At 42.4% G+C, this 21,696-nt stretch overlaps 1 protein-coding gene across 3 annotated transcripts in view; it reads right to left on the bottom strand.

The window, feature by feature from the left end:
• The window catches only part of OSBP2 (oxysterol binding protein 2), a 326,746-nt gene that overhangs the window by 104,299 nt on the left and 200,751 nt on the right, over positions 1-21,696 (bottom strand). For all 3 annotated transcript variants that reach the window (XM_075324438.1, XM_075324455.1, XM_075324447.1), the window contains one exon: positions 21,442-21,692. In XM_075324438.1, coding sequence (XP_075180553.1) covers positions 21,442-21,692 — 251 coding nt within the window. The remainder of the gene's footprint in view (positions 1-21,441; positions 21,693-21,696) is intronic.

Below are 21,696 nucleotides of genomic sequence, written 5' to 3'. Positions count from 1 at the left end.
AGGCTGCAACCACTTTTTTACGAGATGCAACAAGTCATAGGCCTGTGAGCGTACGGGTTTGGCTTCCTCATAGAACCACTGATTTACCCGCTGAGCCCGTACATAGGTATTCACCCCCATCCGAGCAAGTATTTCGGCTTTCAGGGTCGCATATTCTAAGAAGTCCTCGGTACAGAGGTCCAGGTACGCTTTTTGGGGCTCCCCCGTCAGATAGGGCGACAATACCTCAGCCCACTGGGGGGTCGGCAGTTTTTCCCACTCGGCCACCCGCTCAAACACCGCCAGGAACGCTTCCACATCATCCCCCGGGGTCATCTTTTGCAACGCTTGTCTCACCGCTTTCCGGACGCTGCCGTCGTCACCCGATCCCGGGGTTGTTGCTGCCGGTCCGGCACGGATCGGCTTGGCCAGGAGAACCATCTGTTCTTGGTGTCTTTGTTCCTGCAATTTCAAGGATTGGAGCAGGTGTGCATTGGTCTGTTGCTGCTGTGCATTAGCCTGTTGTTGCTGTGCATTAGCCTGAGCCAAATGCTTTAGTATGTCCTCCATGGTGTCGCCGGGTTTGGGCTGTAGTATAGCCGCTCGAATCCAGGACATGCGCTGCTGGGTCACCAGGGATGGATGCTACACCTCACCGGGCTGGCATGCCCGCCGATTCTCCACCATATGTGAGGTAGTATGGTCGGCTGCGCAGCAGAAGACACGGGATCCAGGCATCAAGGTTCACAGCATCCGGTTTAATAGTCAAACAAAAGTCCACAACAGTACACATGGGCCTCTCCGGCAGCAAACTCAGGGAGTTGTGTTCACTCCCTCACACACTCAGCTCCCATGCCCATCTTTCTGTTTCCTTTTAACCCTGTAGGGAAACAGCATTAACCCCGGAGTGGAGTTACTTTCTATCATGGAGTGAGCACAACCGGGGTGAGACGTACCGGCCGTCATAGATAATCCCGGTCACAGTCTCACAACACCCACAAGGGCGTGCAAACATGCTAATAAATGTGCAGCATCAGAGGCATGGTCACACTCACCTCCGCTGGTTTTTGGCTCAGTGTGCATGATCAGAACGTCCCCAGACTTCCGGTCATGCATACTACACCAGTTGGAAGCCGGGACGCGTGCACCCGGCTTCATAGTACGCATGACTAAAAGTCCGGGACTTCTGATCATGCACACTGAGCCAAAAACCAGTGGTGGCAGCGGAGGTGAGAGTGACCACGTCTCTGATGCTGCCCATTCACCCTGTGGGTGTGCTTACATGCTAAGTGAACCGACTAGCCAAGGGAACTAACGCCCTTGCGACTAGTTGATGGCCTCTTTAGCATATCATATAGGATCTTTAGAAATACTTTTTCTAAAGATCTTTTTATCTATGCTACAGGGACAGTTAGGCAGGGATTAGCAATACGCACACAGAACTGCTCGTGGTTCTGGGTGCATATTGCACCTTACGGGTTCCCTTTAATCAAAATTTCTTTATTTTCCAGCAGGTTTATGAAATCTAAGAATATTAGGTGCTGAATGTATTTTGAGCTTGAAGCAAAGTCAAGAATATAAGTAACAGAGACCAAAGTATAATATGCATTGTCAGACTGGCTCAGAAAAGAACAAGAAGTGCCAAGTTTCTGACCCATAATTGGTGACTTTGATACAATAATATTCCATAAAATTCCCTCAGAAGGGAACTCTATTTAGAAATGACTCACTTGAGTCTATTTCTTAAAGCAAACCTGTAAAAAAAATGCCATTAACTTGGGCGGCTGCAGGCTGCTATTTTTTGGCTCGGGGGGGGGGGGGGGCAATAAGCATGGGTCTTCCCAGACTGAGAATATTAGCCCCCTGCTGCCGGGCTTTATCATGTCTGGGTATCAAAATTGTGAGGGACCGAATGCTGTTTTGTAAAATTATTTATTTAAATAAAAATAATAAGAATAATAAAAATAATAATAATAAAAAGCAACATTCGTTTTTTTGCTACACAGCCAAGATGAGTACATGACTGGGGGCTGCAGACTGTAGCCGTATGCTTTATCTGTGCTGGGTATCATAATATGAGGTGACCCTACGCCAGCGTTTTTTTTATTTATTTATTTTTATACCATGATAGGGACACAGACCGCATGTGTGACTGCAAGCAGTCAGACACTCTGTCACACAGGCTGGTGGCGCGTCTGACTGCAACCAATCACAGATGCCCGGACTGCCGGTGGGTGGGGGAAGCAGTGAATATGTATTAAGCTAATGAGCGGCCCCGGAAACAAGGACTCGGTAAGTATAGCGCGCCTGCTTTATTCATATTTTCTTTACTCTTCCTTTATTTTTTTTTTTTTTTCATACCCTTGTTGCCGGACCCGGCTCCTTACCCGGAGTTCCCTAAGAACTCTAGGACTGGTGCTCAGGTACTTTTCAACCTGGGTGGATCTGGAACAGTCCGGGTAATGTAGATTACATTATTTCTGAAAATAAGCAAGTGATCATACATTGTTCTCTAATTTTGATCTCCAGTGTATATTAGACCCTGGCTGCATGATTTCAGGAACATACAGTGCCTTGAAAATGTATTCATACTCCATTAACATTTCCACATTTGTTCACGTTACACCCACAAACTAAACTGCATTTTATGCAATATACCAACACTAAGTGGCAAATATATGTGATGTGGAAAGGAAATGATACATGGTTTTCTACATTTTAAAAATATAAATCTGAAAATTGTGACTCCCCAATATATGAAAGAGTGAAGCTACAAAGATGATATAGCTTAAAGGGTATAGCCAGAATTTAAAAAAAAAAAAAAAAAAATGTGCCTAAGCACTATCAGGCAGACAGTTGCTACCTACTTACCTACCTGATGTGCCTGGATGCCTGGAGCCATTCTTCGCTGGCACAGATTAGTCACGGACCGCTGCTACCGGCAGTACAATGGCTTTGACAACAGAGCAAAGGCTTCTTTTCTGCTCTGCTCAGTAGACAGGCGAGCTTGCTGATGTCATTTTGATTGACAGCCGGCTGCTTGTTGCCTAAGTGAGGGAGCCAGCTGTCAATCAGCATGACGTTGACTGTTGCGCCCTGTCTACAGAGCAGAGAGGATGAGAATCTGTAGACTCACGATGTAAGTGAAGCGACTGAATCACCGACACATTTTTTTCATTTAATGTCCCTGATATACCCTTTAAGTTTTTCCCTGAAACCGATGCTGCAGTAAGCCAGTTATTCAGGATTTAAACACCACGATCAAAACAGCAGTTTGACACTCCATTGAGGGGTGGGGTGGAATGCAAGGTGCCTAATTCATCAGGAAGGGTACACTTTTCAATGAATCAGGTAAAGTGCTAAGTGATGTGTGCATCGCCACATTTTTATTCAAGTCAGGGACTAGAGTAGCATTTGTGGCATAAGGAACGCCATCATTCATCATAAAATTGACGAGTGGCGGTTGAAATGCCCAGACAAAGTTAAAATACAAAATTTGCTAAATTTTTGCAACATTTCAAAGCTTTGTATGAAAGCTTTAATTAATCAGTGTTTCTGGACGTGACGGGTTCCCTATAATACATACTACATTTTATTGAGGTTAGATTGCTAGTCACCTCTCATTTGTTAGGTCAAACAGCTGGTGGACCTGACCCAGCCCCGTCATATCTTACAATAGAACTATGTTTTGATACATCCATACAGTTAATAAGTATCCATTATAAAATCACTAAAAAGTTTGGTATAGAATAAAGGTGATGAGTTCGGATGTGAACTGGACTACATTTTCCCCACTATCACTCACCTTCAAGGCACGTTTCCATGTGCAGTATTGTGCTTTTCAATAGGTGCGGATTTTCTACACATTTCCCCGTTTTATTATCTGTAGTAACATCCAGTGGAGGTCAGATCAGCATCGTCTGTATTTTTTTCTGTGGGTTTTGACTGTAGCATGTATTCACAACACAGCTATTGTAATAAGATGGCTCTTATACATGCAACTCCCCAGTGGGAAATCCATGGAAAAGTCCCAGTGGGAACATACTCTAGTCTAAGGGGACCATTTAGTAAGTGGAACCCATTTAGGTAGCTCTCAGAAGCATTTACATATTCTTGTAATATGAAGAGGCCATGGGGCTGCTGGTAATAGGGTCATTTTTTTTTAGAAAAACTCCTATAATTTTTTAAAAATCTTGTATCCTGCAGATCGAGTCATATTCCTTCGGAATTCATGTTCAAAGTTGTGAAAATATTGGCATCAGATCATTATCCCTCGCATATCAGACAAGTGTGATACATAAAATATCTGAGCACAAGAATAGAAAACAATATATCACAATCTCCCGCTCTGGCCTGGTATTATAAATAGCATCCCCCATTGAGAGGAGCGAAACAGCGACACTCGGAGAAGGAAATCAGAATCTAGATTGGAAGACAGAAATAGAACAACCTCCTCCCAGCAATATAGACATTAATAAGTGATGCCATTTGTAAATATGAGCTCCATGTGGGACTCAGATTTCCTTGCCGCAAAACATTTATATCCGAATGAGCAAAACCTTAATGTTGTATTAATGCTGTGCCTACAGAAGAAAAAACCCAGAGCAGATGTTCAACAATCACCACAGTATGGAAATACGCAAGGCTCGGTTACATTTATACATTTCTACTTTGTTCTACGCTGAGCACTTGCATCAGGGTTTCCTTCAAAATCCCTGAAAAATAGGACTCAAATGGAACCCCAATAAAATTATTCAATATAACGGGGTGGATGGTGTCACTTCCATTTGGCCTCTGTTGTGCTGGTGTCTGGCTTTTTAGGCAGACACCAAAGTGGTACCGTTCATGACGACAATGTCCGTGTTTCTTAGGTGGCCTTGAAAGCGTGGTCTACCGTGCTTTCCTATCCACCTACATTTTTCATGAGCTGAACCTAACAATCTCAGACTTTTCCATGTACACAAAAGGCCTTTATCTCTTGAATATTGTCCACAAATTTGTATAAATCAGTGTTAGTGAGAACTTCTCTTTTTCTGAGATAATCCATCCATCTCATCACAGGTGTGACATATCAAGATGCTGATTACACAGCATGATTATTGCACAGGTGTGCTTTAGCCTGGCCACAATAAAAGGCCACTCTAAAATGTGCAGTTCTATCACAGAGCACAATGCCACAGATGTCGCAAGTTTTGAGGGAGCGTCCAATTGACATTTTGACTGGAGGAATGTCCACCAGAGCGGTTACCCGTGAATTTGTGTACATACAAAAAGTCTTAAATGTTTGAGATCAACTCATGAAAAATTTTAGCAAAAACAAAAATGTTGTGTATATCTCCAGTATTTACTCAACCAGTTCTGCTCCTCAGTGCGGGGCTGGGGATATTCTCAAAAGTCACCATGTGGAGACCTTCTCTTCATAACATTGTTAGACACCGGCGAGCCACATGTCATGATGAACCAGCAAGACACAAGTGGCTCTAAAGGCACAGGTTGGGGACCCTTGCTCTACCGCATTATACTGAATGGTTCTGTCAGGATTCTATCTGAATTCTGCTTTTTTGATTGATTTAGATGGAAACCCTGTTGAAGCGCTTATGATAAAGCACTGGATGAATGTGAGCTAGGCATTGGGTTTTATACAATCTTGCAGACTTAACTGATATTCAATGGTTACGATAAGTCAGTTGTGCTACCAAAGGTCTCAGCATAGCCCCTGTCTAAATTCCATGTTACCATTCCCCTACTGAACTGGGTTGTCCTTATACAGTCTTACATTTCCAGCACAGACTGGTGTACAGTATATGCTATATTTTATGGATTGTACGCTTTTTGAGAAGTAATAAACAAAAAGGAAGGAAAAAAATGCAACATGCTCCGAGAAAATCTGTAAAAGGTCCATTTTTAGGGCAAGCACATTTTAAATCTCCTTACATGAATATAAAGAGGATAAAACAGTCTAATTCCTCCAAATAGGATCATTCAAACTGCATGGATTTTTACAGTAGGACGGATATAAATGGGTTTTACATAATTTAAATGATGATTTCTAAAGCTAGCAGAATGAAGACCAAGGCAGAATATGCTGTATAGCAGTGGTGCCTAGCACAGCAATCACATAGTGACCGTATAGATGACCTGCGAGCAGCCCCTATACACAGAGGCATAACATGAAGCTCAGCTCCTGAGCCCAATGCAAATGATGGAACATGGCCTACTGCAAGTACAATACTGGTATCTTCTGACTTAGCAGAACAGTCTTATGTGACCCTACAGGCATCAGGACCTCAGATAAAACTGTTTCTCCTAATGCCCCAATAGTTATACCCCTGCCTGTATATAAGCTCTGTATAAAACCTCATCTGCCAGAGAGAAAGCAATGTGTGAGAGACATAGACCTTTCACTGTGAATTAGCAGAACAAAAACGGAGGGTGTATGTATCAATGTCTGATCGACCGTGGTCTGACACCCCACACTCCTGCTGATCAGTTGTCCTTGATCCCACTGGCGGCAGCAGGCAGCCGGAAATGCTCAATTCCGGAGCTGCTCCGTTTTCTGATCTTCTGATAGTGGGAACGGCCGGGTGCTGCCCATCCGCCTCCTAGTGATTTGAATGTAGTATTTGTTTCATTTGTACATTGTGTATACAAAAGAGCTAGATGTTAACTGTGAGGTGTCCCCTGGTGCTCTGCAAAAAGGAGCTGCTGGGCAGAGCATTCAGGGGTAGATTAAAGAGGCTGTCCACTATTTGGGCAAACCCTTCTCATTTCCCATGTTTGGCCCCATTAAAATAATAAAGCTTATACGCCTGTTCCAGAGGTGCTGGTGCTCGTGTTCCCAGGACCCATTTGAGGTTGTTACATCATGCGAGCCCCGTACCCAATCACTGCCGGCTTCACTGTCCTCGCCTTCAAACATATCAGTAATTAACATGAAATGAGAGCTGCGGCTGGACCTGTCCAGCGCAAGCACCAGGCCTTCTCCTATGGCTGCGTGCCCTTGGAGTAATTTTTAATGGGTTTTTCAGGTAACCCAACAAATTCCTCACTAGCCACCAAGAACCTGTAAAGGGAAGGTGCCACGATTTTGTATTTTTGTACTATAAATGATTGATTATATAATTATTCTTTATACAAAATTAAATGCACTAATTTTACAGTTTATTATTTTTCTTCTGCAGCCACATGGGGCTACCATTTTTATTTGCTGGTGTGTAAGTTTCAGAGCATGACACTTACACACCTAAATACGGCAGCCCCTCTAAGTAGGAGGCTGTGGATGGTGCCCGATCGCATCTCCACCATTGTGGCTGCCTCCAGCAGTGCCTTGGGCATGCCCTCTCGTCTGTCCAGGTCGCAGCTGTGGGAGAAGAGTCCAGCAAGTCCCACTCTGCTGTACCACCACCTTCAATCCGTATAGTTCATCCAGACCTATGGCTTAGAGAATCCACCACATCCAGTGAGCCCTTAACACAGGGATGGAAAATAAGCCAATTCCATGAGGACTAGTGAGGAACGGTAGCAGGGGCCTCCATGTTTTGAAGCCTAAGGTGTGTTGTGATCTGGTTTGTTCAGTTGTGAAGTTTATCGGACTGAATTAAGCCATGGTTGGAATGGCAGTGTCACAATAACCTGGATAAAGAGGAACAGGGCTTTTCAAAACTGATCCTGAATTGGAAGGCGCATACCTCTGGAAAATTGAGCTGGGCTAAGCGGAATATTCACCTAGAATTTGGTGGAAAGTGTATTAGCAGTTAAGGCCTATGTGAATTAACACAATCCAAGGATGTGGCTCCGGTGAAGTTATTTAGGGCCTGTACAGTGTTATATCTATTAAACTAAGTTCTTCAATGTTAAATGGATTGTGGTAGTGTCTTCTGTAGTAACCTTCTTAAATGCTTGTGTCTCAAGTAAAATAACATTACCTGACATTTTTCAGGTAATTGAGCACTGCAGCCAATCAGTGGCCACTGAACGGCAGCAGCCTGTACTTCTGTATTTTGTCAGAGCAAATGTCCGTTCTGACATAATATTGATGAGCAGCAGATCAGGGACTGCTAATTGTTGTGTTACGAGACTGTTGCTGCTCATTTCATGTCACACCCAAACGAACAGCAGTGCTGACATCTTTGAAACGGCACTGTTGCAGGGGTTGAGTATACATTGTTTTTATTTTTTTATCTGGAACTGAATTATTTAAGCTGGGATTATCCAGTAGAGGACAACCCCTTTAAGTAACAATTCCACATTGTGAGCATTGAAACGACTAAAGGCCCTGTCACACACAGAGATAAATCTGCGGCAGATCTGTGGTTGCAGTGAAATTGTGGACAATCAGTGCCAGGTTTGTGGCTGTGTACAAATGGAACAATATGTCCATGATTTCACTGCAACCACAGATCTGCCAAAGATTTATCTCTGTGTGTGACAGGGCCTTAAGATTTTGTACGCATCTGAGTGTTGTAAGCATGAAGTGAAGAAGTGAAAACTACAGTTAACAGGTTTGCACTGAATGTGATCTATGATTGTCTTCTTTTGAAGATGAACCACTCAAGGATACACCCACGTTCCATCTGTGCTGAGCGGAGACATGGAGGACCCGGATCAGGTGCACCTATCATACATACCCACTTTTCTAAGTGCCCAAAGACTTTGGTAAAAGCAGTGCTGCCCGTGTGTTCTTTGATCAAATGCACAAATATTAAGATCGATATTAAAAGAACTAAAATGTCTATACCCATGTCTTTTCGTCTCTGAGATGTAATATAGTACATGCATTTTTATGAATCCATCCAAGACAAAATTTATGTTGAACAGAATTTTACTTTTATTTTTTTTTATATATATATAGCTCTGAAATTTTTATTATATTTTTAAAGCATACGAAGAAAAATAACATGGATATGCTCCACAAGCATGTGAGTGATTAGTAGCCGGATACATATCTTATTATCCATTAATAAACTTTTATATTTTTTATCTTGTAGATAAATGATAATCAGCACCAGATGCTACAATCAGAACAATCCCTTACCCAGCAGCTGACAGTCTTTTTTTTAACTATCTTTTTCATATGTATCTCAACAACAGGCACAGATAGGCTTATAGATCAATGTCCGGTGGGCTCCAAGACAATATGCATTACAGTGAAAAGGCCAAATCACAGAGCTCAAAAGGATCAACTGGACTCACATGTACTGGCTGTGGGCTGCTGGCATGCTGCAGTACATTGTTGAAAAGGGGTTGTCCAAGACTGAGATATTGATGATTTATGTCAGTCCTGGAAACCCCTTCAAAGAGGTTTACCCACTACTGTAAAATGAATGGCCCATCCTTAGGATAGTTCATCGATATCTGATCAGCTGGGGTCCGCCGACACACCACACCCCCATTGATCATCTACTCTAGGTCCCAGCAGCAGTAGTAGTCAGCTAGAAATGCTCAGTTCTGGAGCTGGCCTGTCAACTTATAGTGGCTGCGGCCGGGTACTGCACATCCGCCTCCTATTGATTTGAATGGCAGGCAGATGTGCAGTACCCAGCCGCGTCTGCTATCAGTTGAGAGGGTAGCTCTGGAACTGAGCATTTCCAACACCCCGCACTCCTACCGATCAGCTGCTCTAGGTCCCCGTGGCGGTAGCAGCTGGCCAGAAATGCTCAATTCCACAGCTGTCTTGTCAACTTATAGTGATATCGGCCGGGTACTGCACATCCGTCTCCTATTGATTTGAATGGGAGATGGATGTGCGCGGCCGCTATCAGTTGATGGGGCAGCTTCGGAACGGAACATTTCCGGCCACTTACTACTGCTGCCGTGACCGGTAATAGCTGATCGGTGGGGGTGCCAGGTGTTGGACCCCGGCCGTTCAGACATTGATGACCTATCCCAAGGACAGGCTATCAATGGTAAAATAGTGGCCAACCTCTTTAAGCACAGCAGACAGTTAATAATAGAGCACAAGGCTTCCCCTTACACGTCAAGGACAGCCTATAAGTGTGACAGATGAATTCCATATTTTATTTTGTTTTAGGGGTCAATCTCGTAATCGCAATCATAATAGTAGCCTGAATACTATTATGGGCAGGCATGTTCAGACAGGACTTACCCATTCTAAAACCCACAGGGGATCTGCAGTGCCAAGCCTGTATCAAATGCTGCAGGTTTTGCCGCGAGTGCTGCTGTGAGCTTACCCCAACTTTCAGTGCCAGGCTGCAGTGTGAAGTAGTGATGTGTCGGTCGCGAACGATCCGACACAAAGATCTGGCTCCCTGCTGTGAACGACAGGAGCCGGATCACCAGTGTGAGCCACTAAAATTGCTAAACGGCGCTTTTCGCCGCTGAAACCACACCCACCCGTGACTAAACTCCACCCACTCCACAATCTAATTGGTCCCTTGTAAGTGAGCGGGGTTTAGCCGCGGGTGGGCGTGGTTTCAGCGGCGTCACTATAATCTTAAATATGTGTTCACCTAGGGTGAACACATATGTAATAAGGAGCCGAGAACGAACCGAATGAGCCGGCTCTTTTTGGTGAGCAGAGCCATGGGAACCGGATCACCAAAAAGAGCCGGACTGCCCATCACTAGTGTGAAGGATGAAATCAACAGTCAAATGCACACCAAAAATTAACATGTTGCTGTTGTGAATTTACATTTTAGATTTTCTCTACAGATACTAGTAGAATGGTATCCACAATGCTGCTGTAATATGCTGTGGATTGTACATCTGGAATCTGGAATAGGACAGTAAATCCTTGGCGCATACATCCCATGTGAATATACCTACAACTGCTCTATTACTGTAATTGCCAGCAATTATATAACCTCTGATAATAGTATACTTTTATCATTTATGATGAACATAAATTGATACAATTAAATGAAGATTTTTCTCAAAATGTGAATGAGGTTTACTTTCCTAAAATGTTTTTATCCTCAAGAACAAGTTATGTTGCATTCTGCTTCATGTAAGAGAGATGTCTTACTGTAAATACTCTATATACAATTACATGGAAGCACCTGAGGTCCTGCCATTACACGCTTATTACAATCGTGTAACCAGGAGCTGAAAAAGCATCAGGTGCAAGAAACCAACTGTGACAAATGTGCCCAATTAATAGGGGAAAGTCACAGTCACGTCACCCTGATGGACGCAGCTGTAGTCTCACACTTCTGACTTAAGAGACTATAAAACATATATCAGCGGACAATGATTACCCTGGAAACTTCCTTCCTATCCAATTACCATTGATCATAGAGAAATGATTTCTAACCTGTGGAAGGCCACATTCACACGTCTGTACTAGTACCAATCAGTGTTTTGCATCAGTGTTTCATCCGTGTGATCATTTTTACCATTCAAGTGTCTACCGTGTGTTCATTTTTACCATCCATGTATTAATTTTTACTATCCAAGTGTCATCAGTTTTTTTTCACGGACCCATAGAATTGTATTGGCTATTGTCATACAAGCTGTTGGAAAAAAATGGACATGTCTCTGTGATTTACACATCCACATGGTCCATGTACAAACAAAGACATATGAATAGCAATATAGGTTATAATGGGTACAACGTGCTGTATGCATGCATTAAACAGATACGTACAAATGTACCTGCCACACAGATGCCTGAATAAGGCCTAATGTAAGGCCTTCACCTAAACTCTAAAAAGTATCATTAAGACACCATGGGGCAGAAGCGCTCAGCTTTTGTGTCCCTATCCCTATACTGCTTTGCTCACATTTGAGGATAATCTAGCTCTCTTGCTCTGAAGGCCGGATTCCCCAATCAGGATTAGCAATGTGTTGGACGCAGCACATTTCCGTTACGTCCAACATGCCGCATTGTACAGTAAAAGCACAGTTTATAGGATTTATAGAAATCCCATGGCCACTGTGCTTCTTTTGTACGTAGCATAAAGTGACCTGTGCTGCGTCACTCTGAGCCGTCGCAAGTCTGCAGCATGTCAATTTATGCTTGCGAAGACACAAGTGTTGTTAGCGGGGAGAACACAGCAAAAGACCACAGCATCCAGAATCCTGATTGTGGGTACGGACCGCTGCATTCTGTCATGGAGAACACTCGTGTCTCCGTAAGAAGGATGACACTGCGTCTAGAACAGTGTCATACGGATCATGTGGACATACCTTTAATCTGAGAAATCGGCAGGGATCGGAGGAGCAAACCTCCTAGTGATGAACAAAACTAAAAAGATACTACAGCATAAAATATATTCTAAAGTTTAGTTGCTCTTTTAGAAGAATCACTGGTAATCTTAACTTTCAAAGCTAAACTTATCTGAACTAAAGGGACGATTTCAACAGTAATGAATAATGATAGTCTGTTCCCCTGGGATAAAAAACAAGAATTGTTTGTGTCTACCGATGGCCGACCAACGAATGTACGTCATCATTCAAAAGACTGATCGGGTATGTTGGATTTTTTTTTCAGACAATCATTAGCATTGGATGTATCATCAACTGAAAAAAAACAACATGGCCAATGCAGTCTGATTTTTTTCTTCCTGACAACAAACAACTGATCGTAAAATTTGCCTAGGATCGTCCATCAGCCCATATTCGTCTCATGTATAGGGACCTGAAACTAAATTAATCTTAACTAATGTAAACTTTACATGGATTTGAAAGTTTTAATAAGCGACAACTATATATACACTTTATTTCGAATGTGTCAAACAATTGACATTTTTATTCTCGCTACCATGGCCTTGTCCCTTTACCTCTACTATATCTCAATATCTCCACTTCAATAATGATTCTCTTTTATTATATTTTTTATAACACGGAATGACATCATGCAATTGTATTGTCTCGTCTAAAATGGAGAAGAGGAACTAAAGGAGACATTGTATTCAGTTGTGTACAGTGGCCCCTTAAGTTATACTATTAACTTGCTCCAATTCAAATATTCTATTCTAGGTTGAAAGGAGCTTTTTCAAGGTCCTGCATAGTACATAGTGTCATCTGGTCTCCACTTATCCTGGAATAAGTAAAGAATAGTATAGATATAATACCTACAACTACTCAGTCAAACATTATAATCCTACAGTGCTGTGGAATACGTTAATACTACAAGTGCATCTCAACAAGTTAAAATATCCTAAAAAAGTTAATTTCTTTCAGTAATTCAATACAAAAATGGAAACACATATATTACACAGAGTCATTACAGAGTGATCTATACCAAGTGTTTATTTCTGTTAATGTTGATGATTATGGTTACAGCCAATGAAAACCCAAAAGTCATTATCTCAGAAAATAAGATTATTATATAAGACCAACTGAAAAATTATTTTAAACTCAGAAATGTTGGCGCCTCCTGAAAAGTCTGTCCAGTAAATGCACTCAATACTTGGTCGGGGCTCTTTTGCATGAATTACTGCATCAATGCGGCCTGGCATGGAGGCGATCAGCCTGTGGCACTGCTGAGGTGTTATGGAAGCCCAGGTTGCTTTGATAGCAGCCTTCAGCTCATCTGCATTGTTGGGTCTGGTGCCTCTCATCTTCCTCTTGACAATACCCCATAGATTCTCTATGTGGTTTAGGTCAGGCGAGTTTGCTGGCCAAGCAAGCACAGTGATACTGTGGTTATTAATTCAGGTATTGGTAGTTTTGGCAGTGTGGACAGGTGCCAAGTCCTGCTAGAAAATGAAATTTCCATCTACAAAAAGCTTGTTGGCAGAGGGAAGCATAAAGTGCTCTAAAATTTCCTGGTAGATGGCTGCACTGACTGGTCTTGATAAAACACAGTGGACCTACACCAGCAGATGACATGGCTCCCCAAACCATCATTGATTGTGGAAACTTCACACTAGACCTCAGGCAGCTTGGATTGTGGCCTCTCCACTCTTCCTCCAGACTCTGGGACCTTGATTTCTAAATTAATGCAAAATTTATCAATATCTGAAATATGTGTTTCCCTTTTTGCGTTGAATTACTGAAATAAATTAACTTTTTGGTAATATTTCAATTTATTGAGATGCACCTATATATAAAATACAATCATTATTATAATGTTTTTATTAATTATTATAAAACTGTTAACATAAAGTGAACCAGATGGTAAAAAATTCCAATATTTTTTTTATGATATTAAGTTGAATCAGTCAGCTTGCCTAAAGCCCGCTTTACACGCTGCAATTTTGCATACGATCTTGTATGCGATTTGCAACGCCCCCATCGTATGTGTGGCACGTTCAATTTGTTGAACCTGCCGCACATACGAGTAACCCCCGTCTCACATACTTACCGGTCCATACGACCTCGCTGTGGGCGACGAACGTCCACTTCCTGGAGTGGGAGGGACGTTCGGTGTCACAGCGACGTCACACGGCAGCCGACCAATATAAGCGGAGGGGCGGAGCGGAGCAGGACGTAAACATCCCGCCCACCTCCTTCCTTCCGCATTGTGGGCCGGGAGCCGCAGGACGCTGGTAAGATCTGTTCATCGTTCCCGGGGTGTCACACACTGCGATGTGCACTACCCCGGGTACGATGAACAACCTGACGTGCAATTCTAGAGACAGGTACGATGTGTATGCGATGAACGTTTTAACGTTCAATCACAATCGCACGTACCTCTCACACACTGCAATGTACCTTACGATGCCGGATGTGCGTCACTTACGACGTGACCCCGCCGACACATTGTAAGATACATTGCAGCGTCTAAAGCAGGCTTTAAAGGGGTCTTCCTCTACATCAGCAGAGTTGAGAAGTGATTGGCTGCAGCGGTGATGTGTTGGCGTGACATCATCCCTGGGACCGGTTAATGATCACCGAAGCAGCAGTGTAGGCATAAAGCTGAACCTGGGGAGTGTAAATACCAGCTGATTTTATTATTTTTACATGAACCCACCAATGGAGATTATAGACAGTTTAGGAAAGTTGATCCTATTGACAAAAGCCCAATAAGAATTAAAATAAAAATAACTACTTGCATAGAAGTATAAAATACCACAGCAGTATACAAAAGTATCACGTTATCCATAATCATGTTCATTAAAAAAAATCACGGATTCAGCGGCACTGTCTTGATTTGAGGCTCTCTCCAGCAGTCCCGGATCCTTCTCTCAGTGCAGTATAAATTAGCTCATTTCAGTGCATAAATTAAATTCTCATCTGCTCTGGTTTCCTTGGATGGGACTCATGAGTATGTGAGCTCTGTGTCCGAAGACAGCAGCTCTACCATTGAGCCACTGACCATACTGAGAGTCATAGGAGGATTTTTTATTCTTGACCTGTATTGCAGGCAGAGAAACCACAAGTAAATTATTCAGTTACATAGAGATATAGATAGATATATACTGTATCTCTATGTAGCTGAAGAAAAAGTCACATTCTTTTGCTCCTATAAAACTAGAAGAAAAGAGAAAAAAATATTTAAAAAAAAAATATTTATTTTCACCCCCAACTTGAAATCAAACCAGCAACTTTCAAATATGTGTCCAGCAGCCCTAACTATTGAGCTACAAGCTCTGATGATGTCAGAGGAAGGATTTTGTATAGATGAGCCTGCATTATTGCCCCTAACTTCAAAGCAGATTACATTGTACATAGAGATCCATTGTACACTACAGAGCAGCATCTCTATGTCCTGTATTCTGGACATCACAAATCAGCAAATAACATGGACATATTTGGCATCCCTGTAATCTTAACGACCCGAACAACACAGCAATCATATTATTTATGAGGATCAGTAAATGTCGTAAAAACATGGCGCAATTGATTATTTTCTCTATTAAACCCATAAAAAATGTAATAAAATTGTAATGCTGAGGCCGTGTTCACACATAGCGTAAATGCTGTGATTTTTCTGCAGGTGTCCACACCACACAATGCAATAACAATCTTCTGTGATTAGTGCATGTTTGCTGCATTTTTTTATGTGTTTTCCCAGACGTTTGTTACATGTTTGGTGCAGCTGTGAATCTGAGTTTTTAATACTACAGAAAAGCTTTGATTTTGCGTTTAAAAATGTATGGCACTTTTTTTTTCCAGGCTCCACAAAGAAGCCTAAAGAGAAAATCACAGCAAAATTGCACAGTTCAGGGGCGTCTTTAAGACGCTCAGAGGGCAGAGATTTCATGACGCCTCATCCACTTTGCTTGGACATTTAGATGTTCACATGATGTAGCGTACATGTTGCATTTTTTTCTGCAGCTTTTTTTTGCATATATATTCTGCTTTGTTTAACTGTCCAAGCAAAGTGGAAGTGACTTCATGCAAAGATGCCCATGAACTCTGATATTTTGGTGGTTTTTTTCTTTCTCTAGAGGCTTCTATGTGGAGCTTAAAAAAAATGGAGAAAACTGCAGTTACTTTTATAAGTGCAGAATCCAAGCTTTTCTGTACAATAAAAACACTTGAAAACGCAGCTTCACATCTGCACCAAAAACGCAAGAAATAATGGGTAACAGGTATAAAAAATGCAGCAACAATGCAATGCAATAATCAGAGAAGATTTTTATTGTGTAATTGGTGCAGACAGCGGCAGAAAACAAAAAACACTGGATATATGCAACGTGTGAACATGGCCTTACAGACACAAGAAGCAACATGTCATATAGTGACGCTTATATAAATACGGGAAAGTTCTGGCTGCGAAGAATGAACGAACAGTCCAGGGCGTCTGCTGAACGCCTCTTACTGCCAATTGGGTGTGGCATGGAGTGTGGTCAAAATTTGCCAAAGCGCACTGCGCACACCACAGAATTTGTCCCTTTTTCTGTTCTTCAAATGTTGGGAGGTATGACATAACTAGAAATAGTGAGTACCTTAGCTATTATGTGCCATAACATAACACTAGACAAACGCACACATAATTCAGTTATACACAAGCCGCTGAGACAAAATAGAACACGTTCTCCATAAAGCAGACACAATCTGCCGTTGCTTAATACATTAGGTTCTGATCTGTCTAATTATTAGTGTTGATTTCATCATATCTTATAACTAAGGGTACTTTCACACATGCGTTGTTTTCCTTCAGTCGCAATCCGCTTTTTTGGAAAACAGCGGAATCCGTTAACAGATTCTGCTGTTTCCCATAGACTTGTATGGATGTCGGATTGTGCCAAAAGTACCTGCGTTGCTTCCGTTGGCCGACGCTGCGTTGCTTCCGCCGAGCGGAAGCAACGCAGCATGTAACATTAATTGCTTGCGTCAAAATGACGCCGAGCAGCGGATTCCGTTGCTTCCGTTAAAATTTATAATGGCTCCCTAGGGTAGCGGATTCCGTTGCAAAGTGCTTTACAACGGAATCCGTTGCTGGATTCTGCTAATTTCTACTGAGCATGCCCAAAATGAAATTTTTTTTAAAAAAAACGAGGCGAAGCATTCCGTTAGACGGACGCCTAACGGACGCCAAACAGATGCAACGGGTCCGTTATTTCACAGGGATAAGCTAACGGATTCCTCTGAAATAACGGATCCGTTGCATCCGTTGACACCACAAAAATAACGGATGAGTCAAAACGACGCAGCAACGGACCCAGCGGATTTCGCCCAACGCAAGTGTGAAACTAGCCTTACCATACTTACTTCTTATCTCCCATTTATCTTGCTTTCTATCAATTCATTATAAAGTATTGTACTTTCAGCTCTACTGCTCACCCAGCACTGCACACTTACACACATGGAAATCCGCACCCAGAGCCGCCCTTTCCTTACAATTTGTTACATAATTTCCTAAACTGTGCAACAATATTAAGGGACTTCATGTTCTATATCTGCAGCACAAAACTCAGCCCACAGCTAAGTTTACATCAGCGAATACAAAATACTGTCTGATTTTCATACAGAAAGAAAGAATTATTTCTTATCTGTATTGCTACCGAATCTGTATGCAATCCATATGGCACTTTGTTTTTATACATCAGGAGTTAGAAAAAAATTTCAAGACAAAATACAGTTTCCTATGTTTAGAATTCCAATGTATCTGTAAAAATCTGTTGCTATACGGATGGTCCCTATGGGATCCTATTTTTTTTTTGTGCACCCATAGAATTGAATAGGCGAGACTCACCCAATGCACAAAAGAGACCAGTGCGCGCTGCGATTTTTACCAGTTCATGCTGCTATGCACACTGTCATGATTCCCTTGTATTCCCAGTGCAGGTGGGTGGTTATTTGAATGAATGTATGTGATCACGTCACACAAGGAACAGTGATAGTGTGTGCATTACACTCAGTCATGATTGAGCAGTTTGCAGTCTCAGAGTCACTACAGACTTTTCATTTCAGCCTGGACAACCCCCTTAATGTTCAACTAAAAGAAAAACTAAGCATTTTTGCAATTTGCCTTTATTTTGTGGATAGAGATTCTATGCAGACATACAGTGCCTTGCAAAAGTATTCAGCGCCCTTGAATTTTTCAACCTTTTCCCACATTTCAGGCTTCAAATATAAAGATAAAATTTTGAATGTTATGGTGAAGAATCAACAACAAATGGGACATAATTGTGAAGTTGAACGAAATTTATTTCTTGTTTTAAACTTTTTTAAAAAGTAAATAACTGAAAAGTGTGGCGTGCAATTATTCAGCCCCTTTACTTTCAGTGCAGCAAACTCACTCCAGAAGTTCATTGAAGATCTCTGAATGATCCAATGTTGTCCTAAATGACTGATGATGATAAATATAATCCACCTGTGTGTAATGAGGTCTCCGTATAAATGCCCCTGCACTGTGATATTCTCAGTGTTCTGTTTAAAGCGCAGATAGCATCATGAAGACCAAGGAACACAACAGGCAGGTCTGTGATACTGTTGTGGAGAAGTTTAAAGCCGGATTTGGTTACAAAAAGATTTCCAAAACTTTAAACATCCAAGGAGCACTGTGCAAGCGATCATATTGAAATGGAGGAGTATTATACCCCTGCAAATCTACAAAGACCCGGCCGTCCATCCAAACGTTCATCTCAAAGAAGGAGAAGACTGATCAGAGATGCAGCCAATAGGCCCCTGATCACTCTGGATAAACTGCAGAGATCTACAGCTGAGGTGGGAGAGTCTGTCCATAGGACAACAATCAATCGTACACTGCACAAATCTGGCCTTTATGGAAGAGTGGCAAAGAGAAAGCCATTTCTCAAAGATATCCATAAAAAGTGTTATTTAAAGTTTGCCACAAGCCACCTGGGAGACACACCAATCATGTGGAAGAAGGTGCTGTGGTCAGATGAAACCAAAATGGAACTATTTGGGGAAAATGCTAAACGATATGTTTAGCGTAAAAGCAACACAGCTCATCACCCTGAACACACCATCATGGTTTGGGCCTGCTTTTCTTCAACAGGGATAGGGAAGATGGTAAAATTGATGGGAAGATGGATGGAGCCAAATATAGGACCATTCTTGAAGAAAACCTGTTGGAGTCTGCAAAAGACCTGAGACTGGGAAGGAGATTTGTCTTCCAACAAGACAATGATCCCAAACATAAAGCAAAATCTACAATGGAATGGTTCACAAATAAACATATCCAGGTGTTAGAATGGCCAAGTCAAAGTCCAGACCTGAATCCAATCGACAATCTGTGGAGAGAGCTGAAAACTGCTGTTCACAAACGCTCTCCATCCAACCTCACTCAGCTCCAGCTTTTGCAAAGGAAGAATTGGCAAGAATTTCAGATGTTCAAAACTGATAGAGACATACCCCAAGCGACTTGCAGCTGTAATCCAGCAAAAGGTGGTGCACAAAGTATTAAACTAAAGGGGACGAATAATATTGCACGCCCCACTTTTCATTATTTATTTTTTAAAAAAGTTTAAAATAAGCAATACATTTCATTCAACTTCACAATTGTGTCCCATTTGTTGATTCTTCACCATAACATTAAAATTTGTATCTTTATATTTGAAGCCTAAAATGTGGGAAAAGCCTGAAAAATTCAAGGGGGCCGAATACTTTCGCAAGGCACTGTATGTGTCCATGTGCAGTCTGGTCTTAAAGTCATTTGTTACTCCATTGTGTAATCCTGCTAAAGCGGTTGTCTCAAGATGTTGTTTCAGGAGCTCACCACTGCAGACCCCCGGCTTCCTGCAGATGGTGCAGAGCGCTCCTGAAAATTAGCAGTTGAGTAGCATGGTTGTGCAGCTGGTCTGAATGGAGCGCTCTCCCATTTGGTTAGCACAGGAAGCTTTCTCTGTGCAGCAGGAATGAAGACAGTTAGATCCAGTGATTCCACCAGCATCAGTGTGGTGCAAGTAGGCTCTAAGGCAGTGGTCCCCAACCTTTCTGACCATGAGAGCCACATTCAGCTCTGACAGAGGGTCGTGAGCCACATTCAGCTCTGACAAAGGTTCATAAGCTACATTCAGTTCTGACCGAGGGTTGTGAGCCACATTCAGCTCTGAGAGAGGGTCAGGAGCTACATTCAACTCTGGCCAAGGATCACGAGCCACATTCAGCTCTGAGAGAGGGTAGCGAGCCACATTCAGCTCTGATCAAGAGTCAGGAGCCACACTGAGCTCTGAGAGAGGGTCGTGACCCACATCCAGCTTTGAAAGAGGGTTGCAAGCCACATTCAACTCTGACAGAAGGTTGTGAGCCACATTTAGCTCCTGTTTCCTCCCCCCACTCCTCACAGTAGTGACAACCAGAGCCACCATCACCGCTATAATGACAGCCAAAACTTTTCCACATAAATCACACTGAGGCAGTATACCCAGATCCAGAGGTTTCTACCCAACCCCCATTCAGATCTGCTCTTCTATGTGAGGCTTCTCACAAAAGTCACTATCTGCAAAACTGCTCTTCATAGCCGTTTGCAAGACCTGTTGCTAATTCACCAAGCTGGAATACAGCGGAGAGCCACATGTCATGGGCCTGAGAGCCACAGGTTGAGGACAATAAGGTATAGAGCCTTCTCATACCATATCTTCTTTGACAATGTAACTGGCCATACTGGGACTGCAGGGTGGCAGATAACCTAGACAACAAGCTGTACACTATATAAAAATCGCCAAATTTCAAGCACTTTGCAAATTTCCCTTATTTATGAACTTGAGACAACCCATTTAATTTAGTAAATTATAAATACTTAAATTGCTATTGAAATAAATGAATCCCAAATATACACCTACAATTTACATTAAAATGATTAATTTTGTTTGAAGAACTCAAGGAAGTTAGCACGGTACGACACCACCTTCGAGGTAATGCACTAACTGTGACAATGCTATATTAGCAACCAAAGTGACCTGATAATGACACAGAGGGGTGCAGACGCCACAGTTTCCTCTTCTTGGGCCTCTGTGGCACTGCGGAGATATCTTGCGGTGAGGACTAGTCAGATGAGCACTTCCCTGAAGTAATGCCCCCGGTAAGGATAATCCGATGCTCTCTAGCGGGCTGCCTCTGCTGCCTTCCCAGCAGTATGCCGGTATACAATAAAAGGTTATGTATTTAAAGAACAAAATTAAACGTTTGAACAAGACTCACATTGATCATCGCATTTGAAGTAATCCTGAAGAGAGTGGCCCTTTCATTTACAGACTTGATCTTCTCGCTGCTCTCTGCCGGCAATTTTAGGCTCTCCAGCTCACTCAGGGAGCGCTGCAGTGCTGCTCCATGCTTAGCGATCAGGTCGTTGCATGTACTGAGGTCATCTAGCTTACTGGTCAGAGACTTCAGCGAGGTGTGCAGCTCGCTCTTGTCAGACTGTGAACTTGGCTCATCATCCCCAGAGTCATCTAC

Source organism: Anomaloglossus baeobatrachus, chromosome 1, assembly GCF_048569485.1.
Source record: "Anomaloglossus baeobatrachus isolate aAnoBae1 chromosome 1, aAnoBae1.hap1, whole genome shotgun sequence".
NCBI lineage: Eukaryota > Metazoa > Chordata > Amphibia > Anura > Aromobatidae > Anomaloglossus > Anomaloglossus baeobatrachus.
This window is presented reverse-complemented; position numbering and strand designations above follow the sequence as displayed.